The 19,834-nt window shown below is 33.2% G+C and overlaps 1 protein-coding gene across 1 annotated transcript; it reads right to left on the bottom strand.

Annotated features, from left to right (window-relative positions):
- Positions 1-5,298: 5,298 nt before the first annotated feature.
- LOC143254932 (muscarinic acetylcholine receptor gar-2-like) lies at positions 5,299-7,418 on the bottom strand. The gene has a single exon (XM_076509843.1). It carries the CDS (start codon positions 7,381-7,383, stop codon positions 5,299-5,301), a length of 2,085 nt encoding a protein of 694 aa, XP_076365958.1. The 5' UTR covers positions 7,384-7,418.
- Between the last annotated feature and the right edge of the window lie 12,416 nt (positions 7,419-19,834).

Here is a 19,834-nt window from a genome sequence, read left to right as displayed (position 1 = left end):
TTTGAAAATTCAGTTTGTGGTTACCGTCAAGAAATGGGTAGATGGAACAGATTATATCTTCAGGATATTATAACTTTTGGGTAAAACAGTATTAATTCTGAATGAAACCATATAACAAGTGTTAAGATTTATTAGGCTTCAGGGTAGTTATTAGCATCTTAAGTCTTTGTTTACAAGTGTGAGGATTAGCCTCAAGGGTAGTTATTAGCATCCTTTAGGATCACATTTAGAAAGTAAAGTAACCATTCATTAAGTTGTATAAAACAAGTCAATTGAACTTGTTTAATCATTTATACCAAATATCAAGGCACTATTCTAGTAATGTTGTTGTTGTTGTTTTGAATTAAGCACAAAGCTGCACAACGGGCTATCTGTGCTCTGCCCACCACGGGTATCGAAACCCATTTTTTAGCGTCGTATGTCCGCAGACATACCGCTGAGCCACTGGGGAGCTTCTAGTAACGTAAACGAAACAAGTCCTCAGTTCTTACTATTCTAGTTATATAGAAATCCTCAGTTCTCATTTCAATGTATTTTATGAATTATTCACATCTGATAACAAGGAACAACATAGAGTTTTCTATTATATTACGATTCGACACATTCCTTTTTTATCTAACCATAAACAATATATTTATCTTATGCAAAGACATACTTGACTGTTTTAAAGGTTTTTATGTATAAATATAAGTTCAATACATTCGTTAATTATTAAGTTTTTCTTCAATTCGACTGAAACAGTTATTTGGCAACATGTCATTTGTGAAACACGGCGTTAACTCGTGCTCCTTAAACAAAAGTTCATTGTTAAAACCCTTTATGAAATACCTAGTTTGTGTATAAGATAGTTTAGCTTACTTCAGTCACCTACGGTTCTGTGCAGTATGTTAGCATTAAGTATTAGAGCTTTTTTGTTTTCAGTTTTCGTGATAAACTTTAGGGTTTTATTAATTAAAAATTTAAGATATATTTATCGATTCTTTGTTCTAATTCTATGCTAAAATATAGGGTGTTGGTATACACTGTAGATGTTGTATATGAAGCTTTCATGGACTATTTCTAACAGAACTGTAAAAGCGAACAACATACTTCTGAGCCGCCTGATGAAGGTCTCGGCACAAAAACTAACGGCTTCCACTCTTTTGCTCCAAGCAGATGCATTCATTAAACTTGTTACGTTAGAGTTAAACATGTTACGTTAGAGTGTTCACTAATAGCACATAGATATGCTCGCCCTAAGACTCCGATAAAAAGAGAATAATTTATATGACCTTAAGTTTGAACTCAAATCCCATTTTTAACTTACAGAACTAGTGACTTAGTTCCTAGTTTATCATATTATTAATAGCAAGATATCATAACCACTGACTTTCTTCAAGATATTTTTTCGTTAAACTCAGTTTGACATCTGAGATCTAGTGTTTAAACTTTATCGCTTCATTTTGTAATGAAGTCAGTATCGATTATTTTTCATGTTAAATAGAGGCGAGTTAATTTATTGCTAAATCTACCATCAACGTACAGCCCATGAAAGAAACCACGGTTGAATATTCAAATTGTGTAACGTGTTTGGCTTATTTTTACACAGATGTGTATAATTTGTTTTAGACTTAAACCGATTATTCTGATACCATTAATCAACTCCAATAAGGGGATGCCTCCTTATATTTGGAAATATTTTATAAAGTGTTTGTTGCTTAAAGAGTACTTAGAGTATACTTGAGAACAACTTCTTTATGTGGGCGATAGGCCTGATGGTACACAGGTTTTCGTTATTACTATGGGCACTAAGGGGAATATTTTTTAAAATTTGATTGTTTCGACAAGAATGTCAAGATCTTACATGTCATAAAGGCAACATCAGAGACAAAACTTAGTTTTGTTTGAAGATAAAAGTGCGAAATTGATAGCTGTTTGTATTTCATACAATATAAGCAACAGGTAGATTCATTTAACTTTATAAATTGAGAAAGATTACCACAAAACGTTGAATATTTTTATCTAGTGTTTATAGCTTGAACGACTAAGATATTATATTATATATTCACTACTAAATGTGCAAGTACATACCTTATTTATATGCCTATATTATTACGACCCACTTCTTCTTTTCGTAGCCTTCGTCAATAGAAAGGTTTTAAAATGAATATATTTTTTTAGACTTAAGGGAAACTTAGTTTGTATGAGATGATTGAAAATTAGGTGTCTTTTTTTCAGAATGCTATATCAAACACTTTGAAAGATATAGGATTGTGCCAATATGCGGATATGACAATTAAAACATGCAAAATGAATTACCTGACATGCTAGATACTACTACAAGGGTCGCCATCACTGTTTAATTTACACATTAACCAGATATGCATTAAGAAGTTTTTATAATAATAATCTGCCAATATCGATGCGCAAAGTAATGTAAACAAGCTAATAGGAGTGAAGATAAAGGCACTTAGTGAAGATTTAATATTCAACTAGAGGTAACACAGAGGGATCTCTGTAGAAATACTATAGTCAGCATAGCTTTAACAGAGGATTCTGCAGATATGTAAAGGTTGATTGGATTTTTTTAGGAAATAGAAGTATATTTGTAACCTTGATATGGAAGACCCACATTCCCTGTGAAACCAATCATCGAAGCTGCTTGCAAAGACAGAAAATTTTAGCACGTGTATCTTTGAGATCTCCTGCTCCCTAGCAACAGCATGTGATGATTTCAACGATATTAAAGACATTCCTGTGACGATGAAAACGTTCTCAAGGCACCTTAACCACGTGCAAACACTTGTACAGTTGATTCCTGAACGAGAAAACTGAAGATGAATAACTAGTAACTCCATAATATCCTGAAAACGGATGATATCTATTAACTATTGGGTAAAAAAGTTAACACATTAAGGTTTGCAATCTTACCAGAATACGACTGTGTGCAATGAGTCCACAAACAGGCCTTTTCGTCTAGCTATGTGTCTACAAATAACTGACACCACTCAGTCTCAGGATTTGCAGAATGAATAGTTAGAAGTGCCATTACTTGCTTGTTAATGCAGTGGCACCTCAACTACACCAACGACAGATGTTAGATGTTGCAGTGTTCAAGAAAGACATCACTCCTTCCAGTGTTACATGCCCAGTCAGAGTACTATTACAGACTCACTTTGGTAAAGAAAAAGTCATCTCTATCTACCTTCCATAACCATAATATTTGTCATAGTTGATGTTCACAGATTTTTTATGTCATGAAGTTGCCTAAAATCATGAATCTACCTGGATAGTATGTATATCATAACTGACTTAAAGAATGTTTACTTAAGAAATAGATGAAGTAAAGCTAGCATTGGTAATAGCAACAGTTACACAAATCTAATGCATTGTGGATGTTATGGATGTACTACTGGACCATTAGCATGAATTCAATGTAATCTGTGAAATGGCGGTTTCTCTGTAACAAGATTTGGTATGCACTGCACTTGGCTCTTCACATGTCATTTTACATACCTGCATGATGGTGTAATCTTATAACTTATACAGTCTTGACGTTATAGCACTTTGAAATCGATTACTTACTACTAATCATCCTGTAAATAATAACTTGCTATTTATAGTGGATATATGTAAGTTTTTAGAATAAAAATATTTATGATGATGATGACAACTGTAGTTTCAGAAACAGATATCATTACTTTTATTTTAACTGTCTTCTTCAAACCTGATAAGTGTTAACTCAATTTCACTTATTCGAGATTAAGGTATATGTATATATATAAATTAAGGTATACATATATATGTATAAAAAGAGAGAGAAAAAGTAAAATTAAAATACATTTTTAAACATACAACACATAATATAGAATAAATTAGATCAAGTAAAGGTGGAGAAAAAATTTGGATGGGGAACACTTTTCTTAGAAACATTTTGCCCTTACTTATGGTTTCCATTAAAATTTGTATAGTCATTGTTGTCTTTTCATTTCATGGTGTCTTGGCTATACTTTCATGTATACGTTTCCCATTTTTGTTTTTGTCTTTAAAACATACCTTTTTATAAACTTATTGTGAATAATGTTAATTTTCTAAATCACCATGATTATGAATCTCCAAGCAATTACAAAAATACAGTTATATAAGTTTGTGCAAAATTTTGTACTAAGTCGAGAAAAATCTTAAAATCACTATTGAAAAATGTTTATGTCTAAGAAGTTGAGAAGTTTCATTGAATTGAATCTTAGGGTTAAACATATTTTGAAAATGGACGACGTCTCTACAATATAAATTGCTAGCACTATATAACAACCAAAGGCAGGTTACAAAGTAATATAATTCTTCGTAATACAAACGAAATACAAGTTTAAAAATCTTAATTATTATTTGATATAGCTTTTCAACGTTTTGCTTGAGAAATGTAGAATTTAAACAACAGAAGTACCTGTAAAGATATTAGTAAAATGGCGCAATTATCTAATAGTTTTGTGCAACATGATAACATCATTTTAACACAGTTTACCTTTAACAGCAAATCTTTTGTTTTGTAATATTAGCTCAGAAACGGTTCTTCAACACTTTGATGTTTTTCGTTAGAAATAAAGCGAGAAAGTTGTTGGCTTTTTTTTTTTCTGCACCCAGTGACAGAGCTTTCATTATTTTATTTCTAGTCCTTTCACACTACGTTCAATTTACGTAAAGTTTTTAAAGATACGATTCTTAATATTAGAAACTGAATATAGGAATTATTTTAATTTTCTCATTTTAGAGTACTACATTGTCGTTTTGTAGCATACTTCATAAAGTTTGCTGATAAAACCTCACAACAGAGAAATGACTTTACACATGGCTTAACAAAACATGAAATTCTACATTTCTAGTGCTATATTATTTCAGAAGTTGATTAAAGAAAGAGAAGCCATCTTATGATCTAATGCAGATATTGTGTAGCTAGTCGGAACCGTGCCTTCTAGACTGTTAAGTGTACAGGGTTTATGTAGCAATTGTAATTCAAATGCATTCCAAATTAGCATTTACTTAAAATCACTAAGTGCAGTCTATAAGATATTAACTTTTCTTTGGATTACTCATCACAAACTATATTTTGTGTGTTTACATCAGTAACACAGTAAAAAATCTTAGACATGTTTACCTGGTGGAGGAAACTTGTGGAAACGTTGCAAACTAAATATCATCAATCCTTTCATATAATTTTTTTCAGAAAAATCTTAAATTAAAAAACAAGAAACGACATTGTTTCTTTACTAACTAGGTCGAGTTTAACTTTGTAGCCTACTGAAATCAAATCCTTCCAACTCGCTATGTATGATGGAAATCGCCTCGAAGGAGTCGATAAAACGTCTTTTTGAACTGTTGGTTTGCCATTGCGTAACAAAAGGGGTTAACTGGACTGTTAGCGTAACATAAGAAATAAGTGAAATAAAACAAGTGATAGTTCACACATCCAGCAGCGTCAGTACAAAATCCTTCTACCAATGCACATATGTGATAAGGAGTCCAACAGAGCACAAAAGCACCTAATATGAACGAAATAGTTCTCAGTGCTTTTCTCGCACGGTTTTCGGATTTCGATTTTTGTCTTCTCTCTTTTATCTCATGTTTTTCCTTTTTGCGTTTTTTTCCAAGAGATCTGACAAAGGCTTTCTTGAAATGAGTTGTTGAGTAAGTTTTAACAGAAGCAGCTCTTGTGGTCGACTGGCCATGATCAATTATTGGTCTTAACTCTTCTGGCTTAGCAACACGTGTAACTGTTTTGGAATCAGACACACTTTCAACCTGCATGCTCACGACGCTATATTTCTTCAGAAATCTTTGAGAACGAATAACGGAAATGTCATACAAAACTACAGGATCTGTGTTAACTGCTTTATCTTTAGTACGAGGCTCAGGAACGGCCTCTATTGGCGGAGGAGTGTCTGCAGGTGCCATGTCACTGGAAGGAGAAGGTATAACTACAGAACTATCCTGATCAATATATTTCATATCATTAGTTTCTAAAAGTTCCAGTGGTTGTTCTTCTTTTACTGACTTCAAGTTCAAGGTCTTGGGAGGATGCGGCCTTTCATTCGTGTTAACCAACTTCTCTGAAAATGAAACATTATTTTCTGTCGGTGCCGATATTCCGAAAGCAAAAGTAGGTTGTTCGTATTTAAGACTCATTCTGTTGTCAGTGTGTAAATGACTCCCTTCCATGGATATGTCAGTTTTAGAATATATTGGAAGAGACCGAAGTGGTACTGAAGGTGGAAGAATTATTTTAGAAATTGGTTCGTCGGTAACAGGAGATTTGGCTGCATCTGCATTTTGTATGTTTTTTACTTTATTGTTCAGGCCAACAGCTTTTTTACCTGTAGTTTTACTTTCTACCTTGTTTGATTTTGTAGGATTTTGATAGCTTTCCTCGTCAGAGTCAAACATTGGACTGCTTGATCGGTCTGGTTCAGGGGCATCCTTTTTGTCCGAGAAACTAGTGGTTTCTGTGTTTCCGGTTTTGTTTGAAAGAGTTCTCTGAGTAGATGACGTGCCTCTACTACCATGTCCTTTAACATTAGGATTTGGGAAATTCAACTTTTCTACGGGAAGCATAGAAGTCGTATTTTCTATCTGGGTAAGTTTTGGTTTGTCTTGGCTTAATAAAGTACTTTGTGTTTTGGACATACCAATTGACTTCTTTTCACCTGGTGCCTTTCCCATGGCTACAAGACTCTGCATTTTCCTTTGCTTTGCTGCCGATCTTTTCTGCATGTCACTGGCTGTCTTGTATATTCCACCATAAAGAACGAAAAGAACTACTAAGGTGGCATAAAAATAACCAAATATAAGGGAAGTGTTGAAAACAGGATCTTTAAGGAATTGAACTGCACACTCTCCAGGATTCAGGTCTCTAAAGCCAATAAAATGCTCCCATCCCATGATGCTAATAAAAAACACTAAAAAAGGAATAATCCAAGTGATTGCTACCATGAATATCACCTTGCTTTTTGTACGCCAGTTTCGATATTTGGCAGCAATTTTAACAGAGCAGTACCTGTCGATGGTAATCAGTAGCACTGTGTAAATTGAAACTAAGCAAACAGTGTGGTCAGTGGCAAGCCATAGATCACAAGGAATAGGTCCAAGATCCCATCGACCTACCAGTACATAGACAGCATAAAAGGGCATTGAGACTATTCCAATTAGGAGGTCTGAAATCGCTAGAGAAACAATGAAATAATTACTTGGTTGTCGAATAGCTCTTTCTACGGCAAAAGCCATTAAAACTAGAATATTACCAGCAACAGTAAGTATGATACATAGACCAATAGAGATGGCTATGAATATTGTTAGCCATATAGTATATGGCGGAATATGAGTTTCTTCAGATGCCACTGTGTTGTTAGACATATTATTATAGGAAATCGTATCATTACTCCCAGTTTGTTTGTTGCACCACAGTACTGACAGGCAATTTTGGATATCTACGCCAACCTCCTTCAAAAGTCCATCAACATCTGACAATGTGGATAAGGTTGTTGTCAGTGTGTTGTAAACAGAAGAGAGGTTTGTCACTAAGGGCATATCAGTGGTCTCATGTGACAGATCAATGCTATCATCTGATGAAGAATCTGTGAGGGACACTGCTAGATCAGTTGAGGATTGGATCTCTGATAAAATATTAACAATACTTGTATTTAAACTCATGATTAATCATGAACAGTCAATTTTTTTTCCTGGTATGTTTCTGGTAAGTAGCAAACCCAATCAAATACCGTTTTTAATAATCCACACAACTTTCAACCTGGAACCTAAAATACAGATAAGAGTAGCATTTAGTGATATATCTTTAGATTATGTATATCATTTAGAATATTCAGTAATGTATATACAGCCACAAAAACAATTAAGGTACTTTTGTAAAACTTAAATCTAATTAACGTTTCGGTGAGTTTGTCTGTGTTATTAGAAACAAATCTCATGTATTTCATATTATAGCCGTAATATCATGTTGCTGTCTTTTGCAAATTATGTAATTTTAACTCTATTATCTTCCAGGTTTTTAAGAGTCCACCGTTATTGTCAACTACATCTTTTGACTGTTTTTCGTCATAATTGACAGAAATGTGACTACTTACGTATGACTGGAGGCCTTGTTGAAATCCAAACTTATCTGTTAGTCATTAATTCTGTAGAAGAGTAAAATGTTTTCATTAAACTTAATTTCATCATGTTTTATAAAATAGATAGTAGCAAACCATTACATTTACTATAACTGAATCATCGGCTATTCAACATCAAAGTCTAACTACTGCACAGTCACATAGTTCTTTCAAAAATTACTTTGCGGGTAATAGAACCAGTGAATTACAAAATTAAAGAATAACAAAATCTTTATGAGATAAATTTTGAATTATTTTAATTTTCCTTTAAGGCATTAAAATTAAAATCCAGGTTAAATTACTTCTTGATTGATTTTCTTCTATAGCTGAAACAATTTTTAACAAGATGGTTCTGTACTAAGGAGATTTTTTATTTCATTTCTCTGGCAAATGTTTATTTATTATCGTAACTGGTATTTCCTTACAGAATTGTTAAATTTGCTGTGCTATTTTCTTAAAAATTAATTTCAATATCCTTATAAAATATCTAATAAATATGCACAACCTTATACATTCGAACTTTAACAGTAAAAAACATTCAAACTTTCCTTACGCAGGACACCAGCAAATTCCATAGCTCATCCACAGTTTGATATTATGGTATTAAAACTAACATTGTTTTTTATATGTACCTAGTACAGTCAGGCAGATACTCATCAGACATATCTGCTTATACGACTATCAAGTTTTATGCTAGAGTTCGTGTGTTGTCGTTAACACGTGCTTAAAGATCATTAATATGTAACACTACGTAATGAATTAAAAAAATAATAAATACCAATAATATATTGCTATGAAACGTATTGAGATAAAAACTTACACCACGCATCAATTTCACCCATCTAATCACTAAGTTTTCTAACAGTTAACTTATGAACTAGTTTAATGTATCATACACACGTGAACTAATTTTGTTAGAATTTCGACGGCATGTCTACAAATTTATATGACAACTTTGAACGGCCTGGTATGGCCCGGTGGTTAAGGCACTCGACTCTTAATCTGAGGGTCGCGGATTCGAATCCTTCATACACTAAACATACTCGCCCTGTCAGCCGTGGGGCGTTATATGTGACGGTCAATCCCACTATTCGTTGGTAAAAGAGTAACCTAATAGTTAACGGTGGGTGGTGATGACTACCTGCCTTTCCTCTAGTCTTACACTGTTAAGTTAAGGATGACCAGTGCAGATAGCCCTAATGTAGCTCTGCGTCAAATTCGAAAACAAGCTAACAAAGAAACTTAAAGAAACACATTACTAGTTGAAACAAGCCGTTCATTCAGTGTCTTCTATTGCAATGAAATGCTTGATAGACCTAGTTGTGCAAGAAAATGAAACCGTAAAATGTTATAATGATGCTAGGTAATAAGATTAACATAAAATAAAAATTAAATGAAGTTTATGACAAGAAATAGAAAATTATTCTTTTTTCCAATTTTTACTTGTTTTTGTTTTATAAATAAACGTTTTTTTTACAAACTTATAATTTACAGATTTATATAACACCGAATCTAGTAGCTCTTACTATTTATTTATCAAACAAAAATCCATTTGGAAATTAGTTCAATTGCAATTATTATTCTAAACCAAATGCAGACAAATAATTTTTTAATTACCTAACATCGATATCGTATATAGAAATGCATTAGTGAACTTTCTGTGAAGGACATGACGAAACTTTTCACATGGAAATCCGTCAGGATTAATATTTCTTTACAGACAATAAAATTTATGAATACCATCATAACCAATCGCAAACAGCACATCCATTAAACTATGATAACATGTAGAAATCATATCGATTTTTCATGCAAGGGAACTATTTGTTAGACAATAACCACTCATTACAGTTCTGTATAACATTGATCAAAGGCAACAGATACATTATAGTGTTCTAAACTCTTTTTTTTTTTTTTAATTTCGCGCAAAGCTACTCGAGGACTATCTGCGCTAGCCGTCCCTAATTTAGCAAAGTAAGACTAGAGGGAAGGCAGCTAGTTATCACCACCCACCGCCAACTCTTATACAGTTGTTATAACACATTACTATAATAGTAATCTGAGTTTTTTTAGAAACCTTAAAAAGTTTTAACAAGTTTTTAAAAGGTTTTTTCTTTTACCTCAAAAGGTAAAAGAAATATGTTTACCTTTAGGTAAATTCTAAAATTACCAAGGTTATGCTTGGTTTGTATTAATTTTTGTTACATTCAACGAAAAAAATACGTCACAAGATGTCATTTTTAACTGACCATTTCAGTGAGATACTGACCAGCTAAAATAACAGACACTACAATTGATATTAAATCTCTTATCATCATACTTTTACTAAACTGAGCAAGAAAAACTAGTCAAATTATATGTAATCTAAGATATTGGAGATAAAATCAATTAGAGGTATTATTCCAAATACATACCAATATTCTTTTACCAACGAATAGTTGGATCGACCGTAACATTATAACGCCCCCTTGGCTGAAATGGCGAGTACGTTTAATGTAATGGGGATCTGAACTCGCGACTCTCTGATTACGAGTCGCACGCCTTAACTCACCTGGCCATGCCGGGCCATGTGTTCTACACTAATATTTACTTTGTATCGACGGTACGTAGCTCATTGTGAGGGCTGTCAATGAAAATATTATACTTTGGAAGTTAGTCCATTACGACTAAAAAAACTATGATGATTTTAGTATCTTAAAGTTAAACAAAACTTTCTTTGTTAATGCACAGTTTACAATACGAGTTTTAACATCAAGGTGTCAATGACACTAAAACATATTATGACATGATTTAGTTTTACATGATTTAACCATTCCTAATTTTGCCTTAGTTATATTGATACATTTTATTCCAATTGTTTCCAAGATGTATATCCTCTCTTGAAATTACTTGTAAGTTTTTCACTCTCTTTCATTGAGCTTTGCTTTAGGTAAATTTGTTTAATGCAGATGACACAGTTTACACCTAAAAATAAATGTTCTCTAAATTACTGGTACTTGTAATGCGATTCACATTGCCTCTTATAATCACTTTTTTCGTCTATGTCTCTAGTTCTTTATTTCTCGTTTTCCACCCATTCCGAAATAACTCCTTCCTTTGTACACAAAAAACGCCCGAATGGACACAGGAGTGTCTTTTATTTATCTTGTCAATTTGTACTTTCTGTTTCACTGGCTGCTTTGGATACTCGAGAAGAGCATGCAGAGGTCGCAAAGGTGTGTAACTGAACGAGAGTAAAAGGCTCGTGCTTTGGGTTTTGAGATAACCAAATACGTCATCAGTCGTGGTTATGTTTGGTTTGTATTAATTTTTGTTACATTCAACGAAAAAAATACGTCACAAGATGTCATTTTTAACTGACCATTTCAGTGAGATACTGACTAGCTAAAATAACAGACACTACAATTGATATTAAATCTCTTATCATCATACTTTTACTAAACTGAGCAAAAAAAACTAGTCAAATTATATGTAATCTAAGATATTGGAGATAAAATCAATTAGATGTATTATGATTAACGTGTTAACTTCCAAGAAGGGTCTTCTTTATTACTGCTTTTAAATACAGTTATATTTACTCATACTTTTATATACATCTTTTAAATTCAAAATATTCGGAGGACGTAGAAACAAATAAAAACATAGATTTTTGTGTTTTATAATTTTGTTATTATTATTATTATAATTTTTAAAAAAATGTTAATCATAGCTACTTGAATGCTTATTACAGATACTGTTTTTTTTTTAAAATACCGAGTTGTTATCCATATAAACAAAGCTCTTTAAAATACAATTCTAGAAACTGGTTCTAGTAGCAAACGTTCAACATCGAAAAGTCTTAGTATTTCTGCTATCATAGAAACTTGTTCCAGTATTAAGCTGTGAGCACTGATATAGCTCTGTGTTTTTACTGTCCTAGAAACTGGTTCGAAGTGTCCAACATCGAAATATCTCTATACATACTGCTGTAGGAACTGGTTACAGCTGTATATTATTACATGAAAGAACTAAATACTCTTTCCACGGAGTTTGTAGTCGCACATAGCAAAGAAAACCAATATATATAATGATAATGATAATTACACGCGGAAATAAACGGCACCAGATTTATGTAGGACTACCTTTTATCGTTATGACAGCAAGGGATACTAAACTTTCAATCACGTGACCTTCACTCATATTTTCTTAGTTAATTTGGAACTAGTAATGACCCTGGGAGAGGGAAAGTTTGATTTAATGATGGAAACTTTGATGGATAACTTCCCGCGGTGCGAAACTTTCAATCAATACATAATAGTACCTGGTAGCGGCTATAAAACCACGCCATCAAAGGTTTCTTATTTCCTGTGTGATCACATAGATTTTCAAATCTGTAGATCTTCTATTTTTCCTTCATTAAGGTTTTGCATCACAGGTACTTTACTACAACTGAACCATCAGACCTCTCTCTGTAATTCTATGTAATTGCCCATATTAGAGATAGCTTGAAAGTAATTAAATAAGGATTTCTACTTATGAAAAGTTGTAATGGTTGCCAAGATGTCTTTCGACGATTCTAACAGTGTGCATTCTCACAGGGCATCATCAAATGTCTTTACTTTTGGCCGATTTTCTTATCCTTCGTTAGTAGCTTCATCATTTTCTTAAGTCATTTTCTTGTCACTTATACAGTTATAGTTTGAAACAGAAGATAACTTCTATCTGAAGTAGTGTGCGATTTATTCTTTCTTACTAGTGTTTTCCAATTTTTACATTAAAGACTTAGATAAAGCAATAGTATATTTCAGCACACTGGGTCATATATGTAGATTTTTCTTCTTAAAATTTAATAAGGTTATAAATAATGTACTTTTATTTTACTTTAGATGTAAAATGAAGAAAATTAGAACGATTATGTCTTTGATTAATGTTGTATAATATGGATGATCAGAACGATTGTGTCTTTGGTTATTTGTTTTTTTTTCAATTTTGCGCAAAGCTACACGAGGGCGATCAACGCTAGCCGTCCCTAATTTACCAGTGTAAGACCAGAGGGAAGGCAGCTAGTCATCACCACCAACCGCCAACTCTTGGGCTACTCTTTTACCAACGAATAGTGGGATTGACCGTAACATTACATTATAACACCCCCACGGCTGAAAGGGCGAACATGTTTGGTGCGACCGGGATTCGAGCCTGCCACCCTCAAATTACGAGTCGAACGTCTTAACCCACCTGGCCATGACGGGCCGTGTCTTTGGTTAATGTTGTAAAATATAAATAATCTAATGATTGTGTCTTTGGCTAATGTTGTAAAATATGGATAATAATAACGACTGTGTCTTTGTATAGTGTTTTAAAATAAGGAAAGTTAAAACGATTGTGTCGTTCGTTGATATTGTAAAATAACTTTGATTACAAAAAGGATTTACCAACAAGGGAAGCTCAAATTTTAAACTCATCGAGGACGCATGTTTGGACAGTTTAATATATTACCTGCATAGAATAGTTCTGATTTCTAAGTAATCAACCTTGTACTGGAATTAATTTCCATTATTACAGTATACAATTTAGTCATAAAATAGACAAAGTACCCTAAATATAGGGCTGCAAGTTGTTTGTTGTTGTTATTTTTTGAGGAAGAGCACGAATAAAAAATATCTTCACAGAAGTATTTTTAAGTTTGTAGAAATCGCAAATCGGTCATAAATGTCGAATAAAACAGTAATAATGCAAAAGTGACCAATCAATGAACTTATGGACTATATGACCACTATTAAGAGTCAATCTTTCTGATGTCCAGTATTAAAAAAGGAAAGCAGAAAAATAAACAGTTATTGAAAACCAAAGGACGCCCTTTTTGTGTTAAAAAAAGGAAAGAGTGTACTATTGGAAGAAATAACAGAACTACAGTTGTTAAGACTAGAGAAAATGTCAGAGCTACAACCTTCTGCTGCGATTTTTCAAAGATTAAGGAAAGAACAAATTGAAAATGTAAAAACACATCACATTTGTTTTTTTTTATCCAAATAGATAGCCAAAACTCGACTCCAAACTTTAACATTTATTGGCTGAAGTGCGATATAGTCACAGACATCTTACCTTACAGAAACGTCAATGGAAGAACATCTATATCAGAATAAAACACTAGATTACTTAACAAGGAAGAAAGACTAGCAAGATATTAGGTGTGGTAATCGGTTACGTGTGATTCAATGTTTTAGGGGGCATTGACATGAATGACTTATTGCCTTGGCTCATAAAATTTAAAATATTGCTAAGACATTTATACTGACCCTATTCTTAACCCACAGCAAAACTTCAAAAGTCAACGTGTTTCTACAAAACTGTTAACATAAGTATTAAATTAATGGAAGAAATGTTTCAGCAACTACTGGAAACTAGTTTATTCTACATTTTCTTATATCGCGTTAATTAGTTGATTGTTGTTTTGAATTAAGCACAAAGCTACACAGTGGGCTATCTGTGCTCTGCCCGCCACGGCTATCGAATCCCGGTTTTTAGTGTTGTAAGTCCGCAGACATACCGCTGAGTAACTGGGGGGTAATTAGTTGGTCTATATGAACTTAAGGGACTCGCAAGGCTATGATTCATCCAGCTTTAGCAATAACCTTTGATTTAAGGAGACACTTAAGAGGACTTAAGGGACTTGCTTAAACAGAGTGGTTAATTACATGGCCAGGCAACTAAACTTGATGCAAGCTCTTTCTGGATAAGATGACGAAATGAAACTGAAAAGTTTTTCATAATAAATATACGAGAGTAGAATGACATTGTAATTTATCACACTCAGATTTCTGTAATATTTGCTCACCGTCGTCGTTACTGTCGAAAGTTCGTTTTCCAAAAGTACATTCGTTAAAACCTATCTAAAATCAATGGTGATATACAAGAGACAGGTTGGAATGGTATTAATAACAACTATATACAAATAAAAGTGGAAACAACAAATCAGTGTTTATCTGATTTTGTTTCGATGAAAGAAAGAAAAATGAAATATTCATAACTCATAACATTTTTGAAACGGAACAGTAACCACTCGTTTTGTTTCCTGATGATTTGTCTTCCGTTGGTAAAACGGTAAGTCTACGGATTTACAACGCTAAAATGGCCCGGCATGGCCAAGCGTGTTAAGGCGTGCGACTCGTAATTTGAGGGTCGCGGGTTCGCATCCCCTTCGCGCCAAACATGCTCACCCTTTCAGCCGTGGGGGCGTTATAATGTTACGGTCAATCCCACTTTTCGTTGGTAAAAGAGTAGCCCAAGAGTGGGCGGTAGGTGGTGATGACTAGCTGCCTTCCCTGTAGTCCTACACTATTAAATTAGGGACGGCTAGCACAGATAGCCCTCGAGTAGCTTTGTGCGAAATTCAAAAACAAAAAAACAAAAAACTATACGAAAATGCATACACACACCTAAAGCGTTGCTTTCACTTTGATTAATGAATATAAATAAGCAAGTTCTATTTGATTTTTAGTTCTTTAATTTAGTTACACCATTGACAACTTACTCAGAAAAGCAAAGTTGCTTGCTCTAAACATACTGGTAATACAAAACGTTAATTTTATCATTCGTAGGACAGTATTACATCATAAATACAATATATTAAAGAAATTTATAAATCGAGATATATTTGAATGGAAAAAAAACATTTTAGTTGCAAAACGGGTTAATATTTCGGTTATTTGATTTGTTTTATGAATTTTGCGCAAAGCTTCACGAGGACTATCTGCGTTAGCCGTTCCTAATTTAGCAGTGTAACACTAGAAGGAGTGTATGTGTATGTTTTTTTATAGCAAAGCCACATCGGGCTATCTGCTAGCTAGAAGGAAGGCAGCTAGTCATCGCCACCCACCACCAACTCTTAGGCTATTCTTTCACTAAAGAATAGTGGAACACCCGACCATGCTGGACCTATTCAAAATAACAAAGTGATGTAACGTAAAAAGGGAAGAACTGTTTTTTGTTCTTCATGAAAATGATATGCAGATAAAGTACACTGTGGTCTAAATTACACTAAGTAAATTCTATTCCTGATATTAAAAGTTCCGGTAACTATATATTTAATAAAAAGGTCAAAATAAGATATGTTCTAGAAAACTTATAGAACTGAAACATTTCTATGAAGTTTTATTTAATTTTATTATTCAAATCTCATGGTTTTAGGTTACAACGCAAGACAATCTCGTATCTTTCCAGGACATGGGTTAACAATTCTTAAAAACGTTGCAGTCTGAATGTTTCGCTCTAAGCAGATTTCCTCTTTACCAATAATAGTACGTATTCAGAGTAAAAGATAACAGATACAGGCCACATTGAGGAGAGAAAAATCTATTATTTTGTTTTGTTGTAATTACCATTTTCTGTCAGTTTGTCGAGTTTTTCTAATTCCAGTTTGGCTGTATACTTTCGTTTTGTAAACGTAATAAAGTTTTTAATTTCTCAAAATTTCTTATCTTGTTGTTGTTCCACTTTCTTAACGATAACGTTCACTGACTACAACATTCATATATACAAAAACCCAACAGTTGTCATTCAATTACTGTGCTATCGAATAAAAATTTTGTTGTTTTTTATGGCATGGAATGCTACGGTAATTTTATTGAACAAGCGAGTATTGGAATAAATTAAATTACAAGCACAAAGGTAAATATTACCAGGTTTACTTAAAAATATGCTTTATTAACATAATTATTTACCTCAGGAACTGGCTATTAAAACGCAGGTGACACTGGGATTTAATATCAGTCGATAGAAGAGCAGAGTTTGAAGTATTGTACCTTTCTTTATAATAAAAAAGAAACGATCATGGATTGCAAACTAAAATAAAAAAAAATGAATGTTCTCGATATCCCTCAGATATATGCTTGAATCAGACAGATAGTTGAAATACCTCTGTATAAAACTCGGAGCAAAACTAGGTTAAAAGGAAACACAAAAAGATGATTTTATTTTAAAACACCTAAGTGATTTTACTATTTTAAGAAACCTCTGCTTGTTTTTCGTTATTCGTTTTTCATGAAGTGAAGTCAAAAGAAGTGAAAAATGTAAAATAATAAGATGAAAAAACGTCAATAGGTTTGTAATGCAGTTTGATGTGAAAATCATTAAATGTTTTCTGGATGCGACTCAACAGCTTCGCCAAACAAACCTTTCATCTTTTACTTCTGCCTTATTTTCCAACAGAAAACAATAAACATTATCAAACAAAAGTTTCCTTCAAGCATAATATTCCAGGCGTTTCTGAGACTAACAGAATCTCATGTTTGTTTTTAACTTCAGTGTTCAGAAGCAAAGCATATATTATATTGATGCAACCGAAGCCTTTGCCTCAAGAAAAATCACCTTGATAGTGAAGTCGTCCAACTCGAGAGACTGCTGTTTAATCTAACAGCTCTCAGTGTGGCAGAAATAATAAAAAAATCGAATATATAATGCTGTTAAATATGTGTTTGTATTTTTGTCTTTGTAAAAATAAATTCTTGTCTACACATGTAGTATATTTATCGGATGTTATGGAGGTCTTCAATAATTTATTATCTCTTTTCACAAACTGAAATAATAAAAATGGTTTATTAACATCATTCCGTATATAAAGTTTCGTATAATTAGCTGGTTGCGTTTAGATCAGTGTTTGCTGACATGGACTACCAAGACTAAATTAAACACGAGGAAAGGAAATATTACACGAAAACTTACATATAATGTACTTCTATTTACTAGGTAATAACTTCCCACGTAGACTTCATTCATTAAATATTCTGTGCTAGCTATATTAAAATTTTTTACCAATTGTTATAGAACACGAAACAGGTAGGTTTTATCGTATTGTCGCACTGGTTTAATAAAGATACCTTGTTTTTGAGTCTCACATTGTGGAACTAGTGTTTAGCGGGCCGGACTGCAAATCCAAAGGTCTGTTGTTCCCTTCCCATTCCCGCATCAGCAAAAAAAAAAAAAAAAAATCACACTTAACGTTTCGGGGTCGTGGGTATGACACTAAGAATGTATCAAATATTCTTATTTGATTAGAGTATCTGAAGCGTTGGCGGCGGTTGCCGATTATTAATTGCCTTCCCTTTAGTACATCTTAACGTTTTAACGAAACTACCAACAGCTGACACATTTACATGTATGATTATACATATATTAACGTTGCATGATGACACGAAACCGAGAACAGTGTTATTTATGTCACTTGTAGTTGTCGCAGCACTTAAAAGACATTCATAATCACACTTCGCTAATAAAAGACGTTCATACCATGAGAATAGTTCTTGTTTAACTGATACTGAACATCTTACTTATTCACCTTAATCCATTCTGGGCCAATGAGAAAATGCTGTGATAAGCATTATTGTCGATATGATAATGGTAAATTAATTCATTAACACATTTATGGGTAATTTAAATGTTTACTAAAATGAAACTCCACGTGGATTTGGTCGAACTCATTAAAACGCGCCATATTATCAAACTTTAACAAATAAACTGACAGAGATTTATACCTTATTTTTTGATTGGCTATATGCTAAGTAATCTAAAGCAAATAATATAATGAAATATATAGTCAAAGGAGCATTTTTACTGCAGAAACTTTTATATTAAACTGGGAGATTTTAGTCTCACTGACTTTCCAGCAACTTTCAGATTATTTTGCACGTTATTCTGAATAACTTGATTGAAGCGTTCATTACATTTCGGTGAAATTAGTGCTATAAAAGATATTATCCATTTCATGATAAGATCGCAGATAATTTCATGAGACGTGTGCTTAACGTTTGGGAGAAATTGTTATGCTGTTTTTAACTGATAAATGCGTGCACATGTAGCGTTCTCAATCTTAGACAAAGATATCCTATGGAGTATTTATTGTTAACTGGTGGTTTTCTTCGATGGTGGTATTGTTGCTTATAACTTACGAGTTTCTCACTTTTAGATGAGATATATTTAATATTTGGCAACTCATTTTTAATTAAAAGGTTGGACAAGCTAATTAGGATAACTAACAACTTATCTGATGGAGCAAGTCGTGTAATAATGATATGTGGATAACATTATATCTCTAGTATTGCGCGAAAACCTTCTTCGACAGCGACGTACAATTTGTTATCAAACAAGGCAAAGCTGGAATGGCATTGTTAAAATTTCGTCTTGTAAAACAACTCTGGGCTAATGTTAAATTGTTACAATGTACTTTATTGTAATGGAATTAATATACTTACTACTTAATGGATTTGTTATTATAAATGAATTTGTAAAGGAGTATATATATGTTTCTTTGTTTTTTGAATTTCTCGAGGGCTATCTGTGCTAGCCGTCCCCACTTTAGCAGTGTAAAAATAGAGACAACTAGTCATCACCACCCACCGCCGACTCTTGGGCTACTCTTTTACCAACGAATAGTGGTATTGACCGTAACATTATAACGCCTCCACGGCTGAAAGTGCGAGCATGTTTGGTGCCAATATATATATATATGTACACACACACAGAAATGGATGTAACTTACTCAGTCTATACATACATATATATACAGTTTGTTAGGTAATGAGTAACTAGCTTTCGTACAGATTTTATTAAGTCTTAGTTAATTATTATGATAATTTTACTATTATAAAACTGCTAGCTGTTATTTGTATGGCCCGGCATGGCCAGGTAGTTAAGGCACTCGACTCGTAATCCGAGGGTCGCGGGCT

Source organism: Tachypleus tridentatus, chromosome 7 (assembly GCF_004210375.1).
Source record: "Tachypleus tridentatus isolate NWPU-2018 chromosome 7, ASM421037v1, whole genome shotgun sequence".
NCBI lineage: Eukaryota > Metazoa > Arthropoda > Merostomata > Xiphosura > Limulidae > Tachypleus > Tachypleus tridentatus.
This window is presented reverse-complemented; position numbering and strand designations above follow the sequence as displayed.

Coding starts and splice junctions, on each gene's coding strand:
- LOC143254932 (XM_076509843.1), bottom strand. CDS start 7,383: ATGTCTAACAACACAGTGGCATCTGAAGAAACTCATATTCCGCCATAT.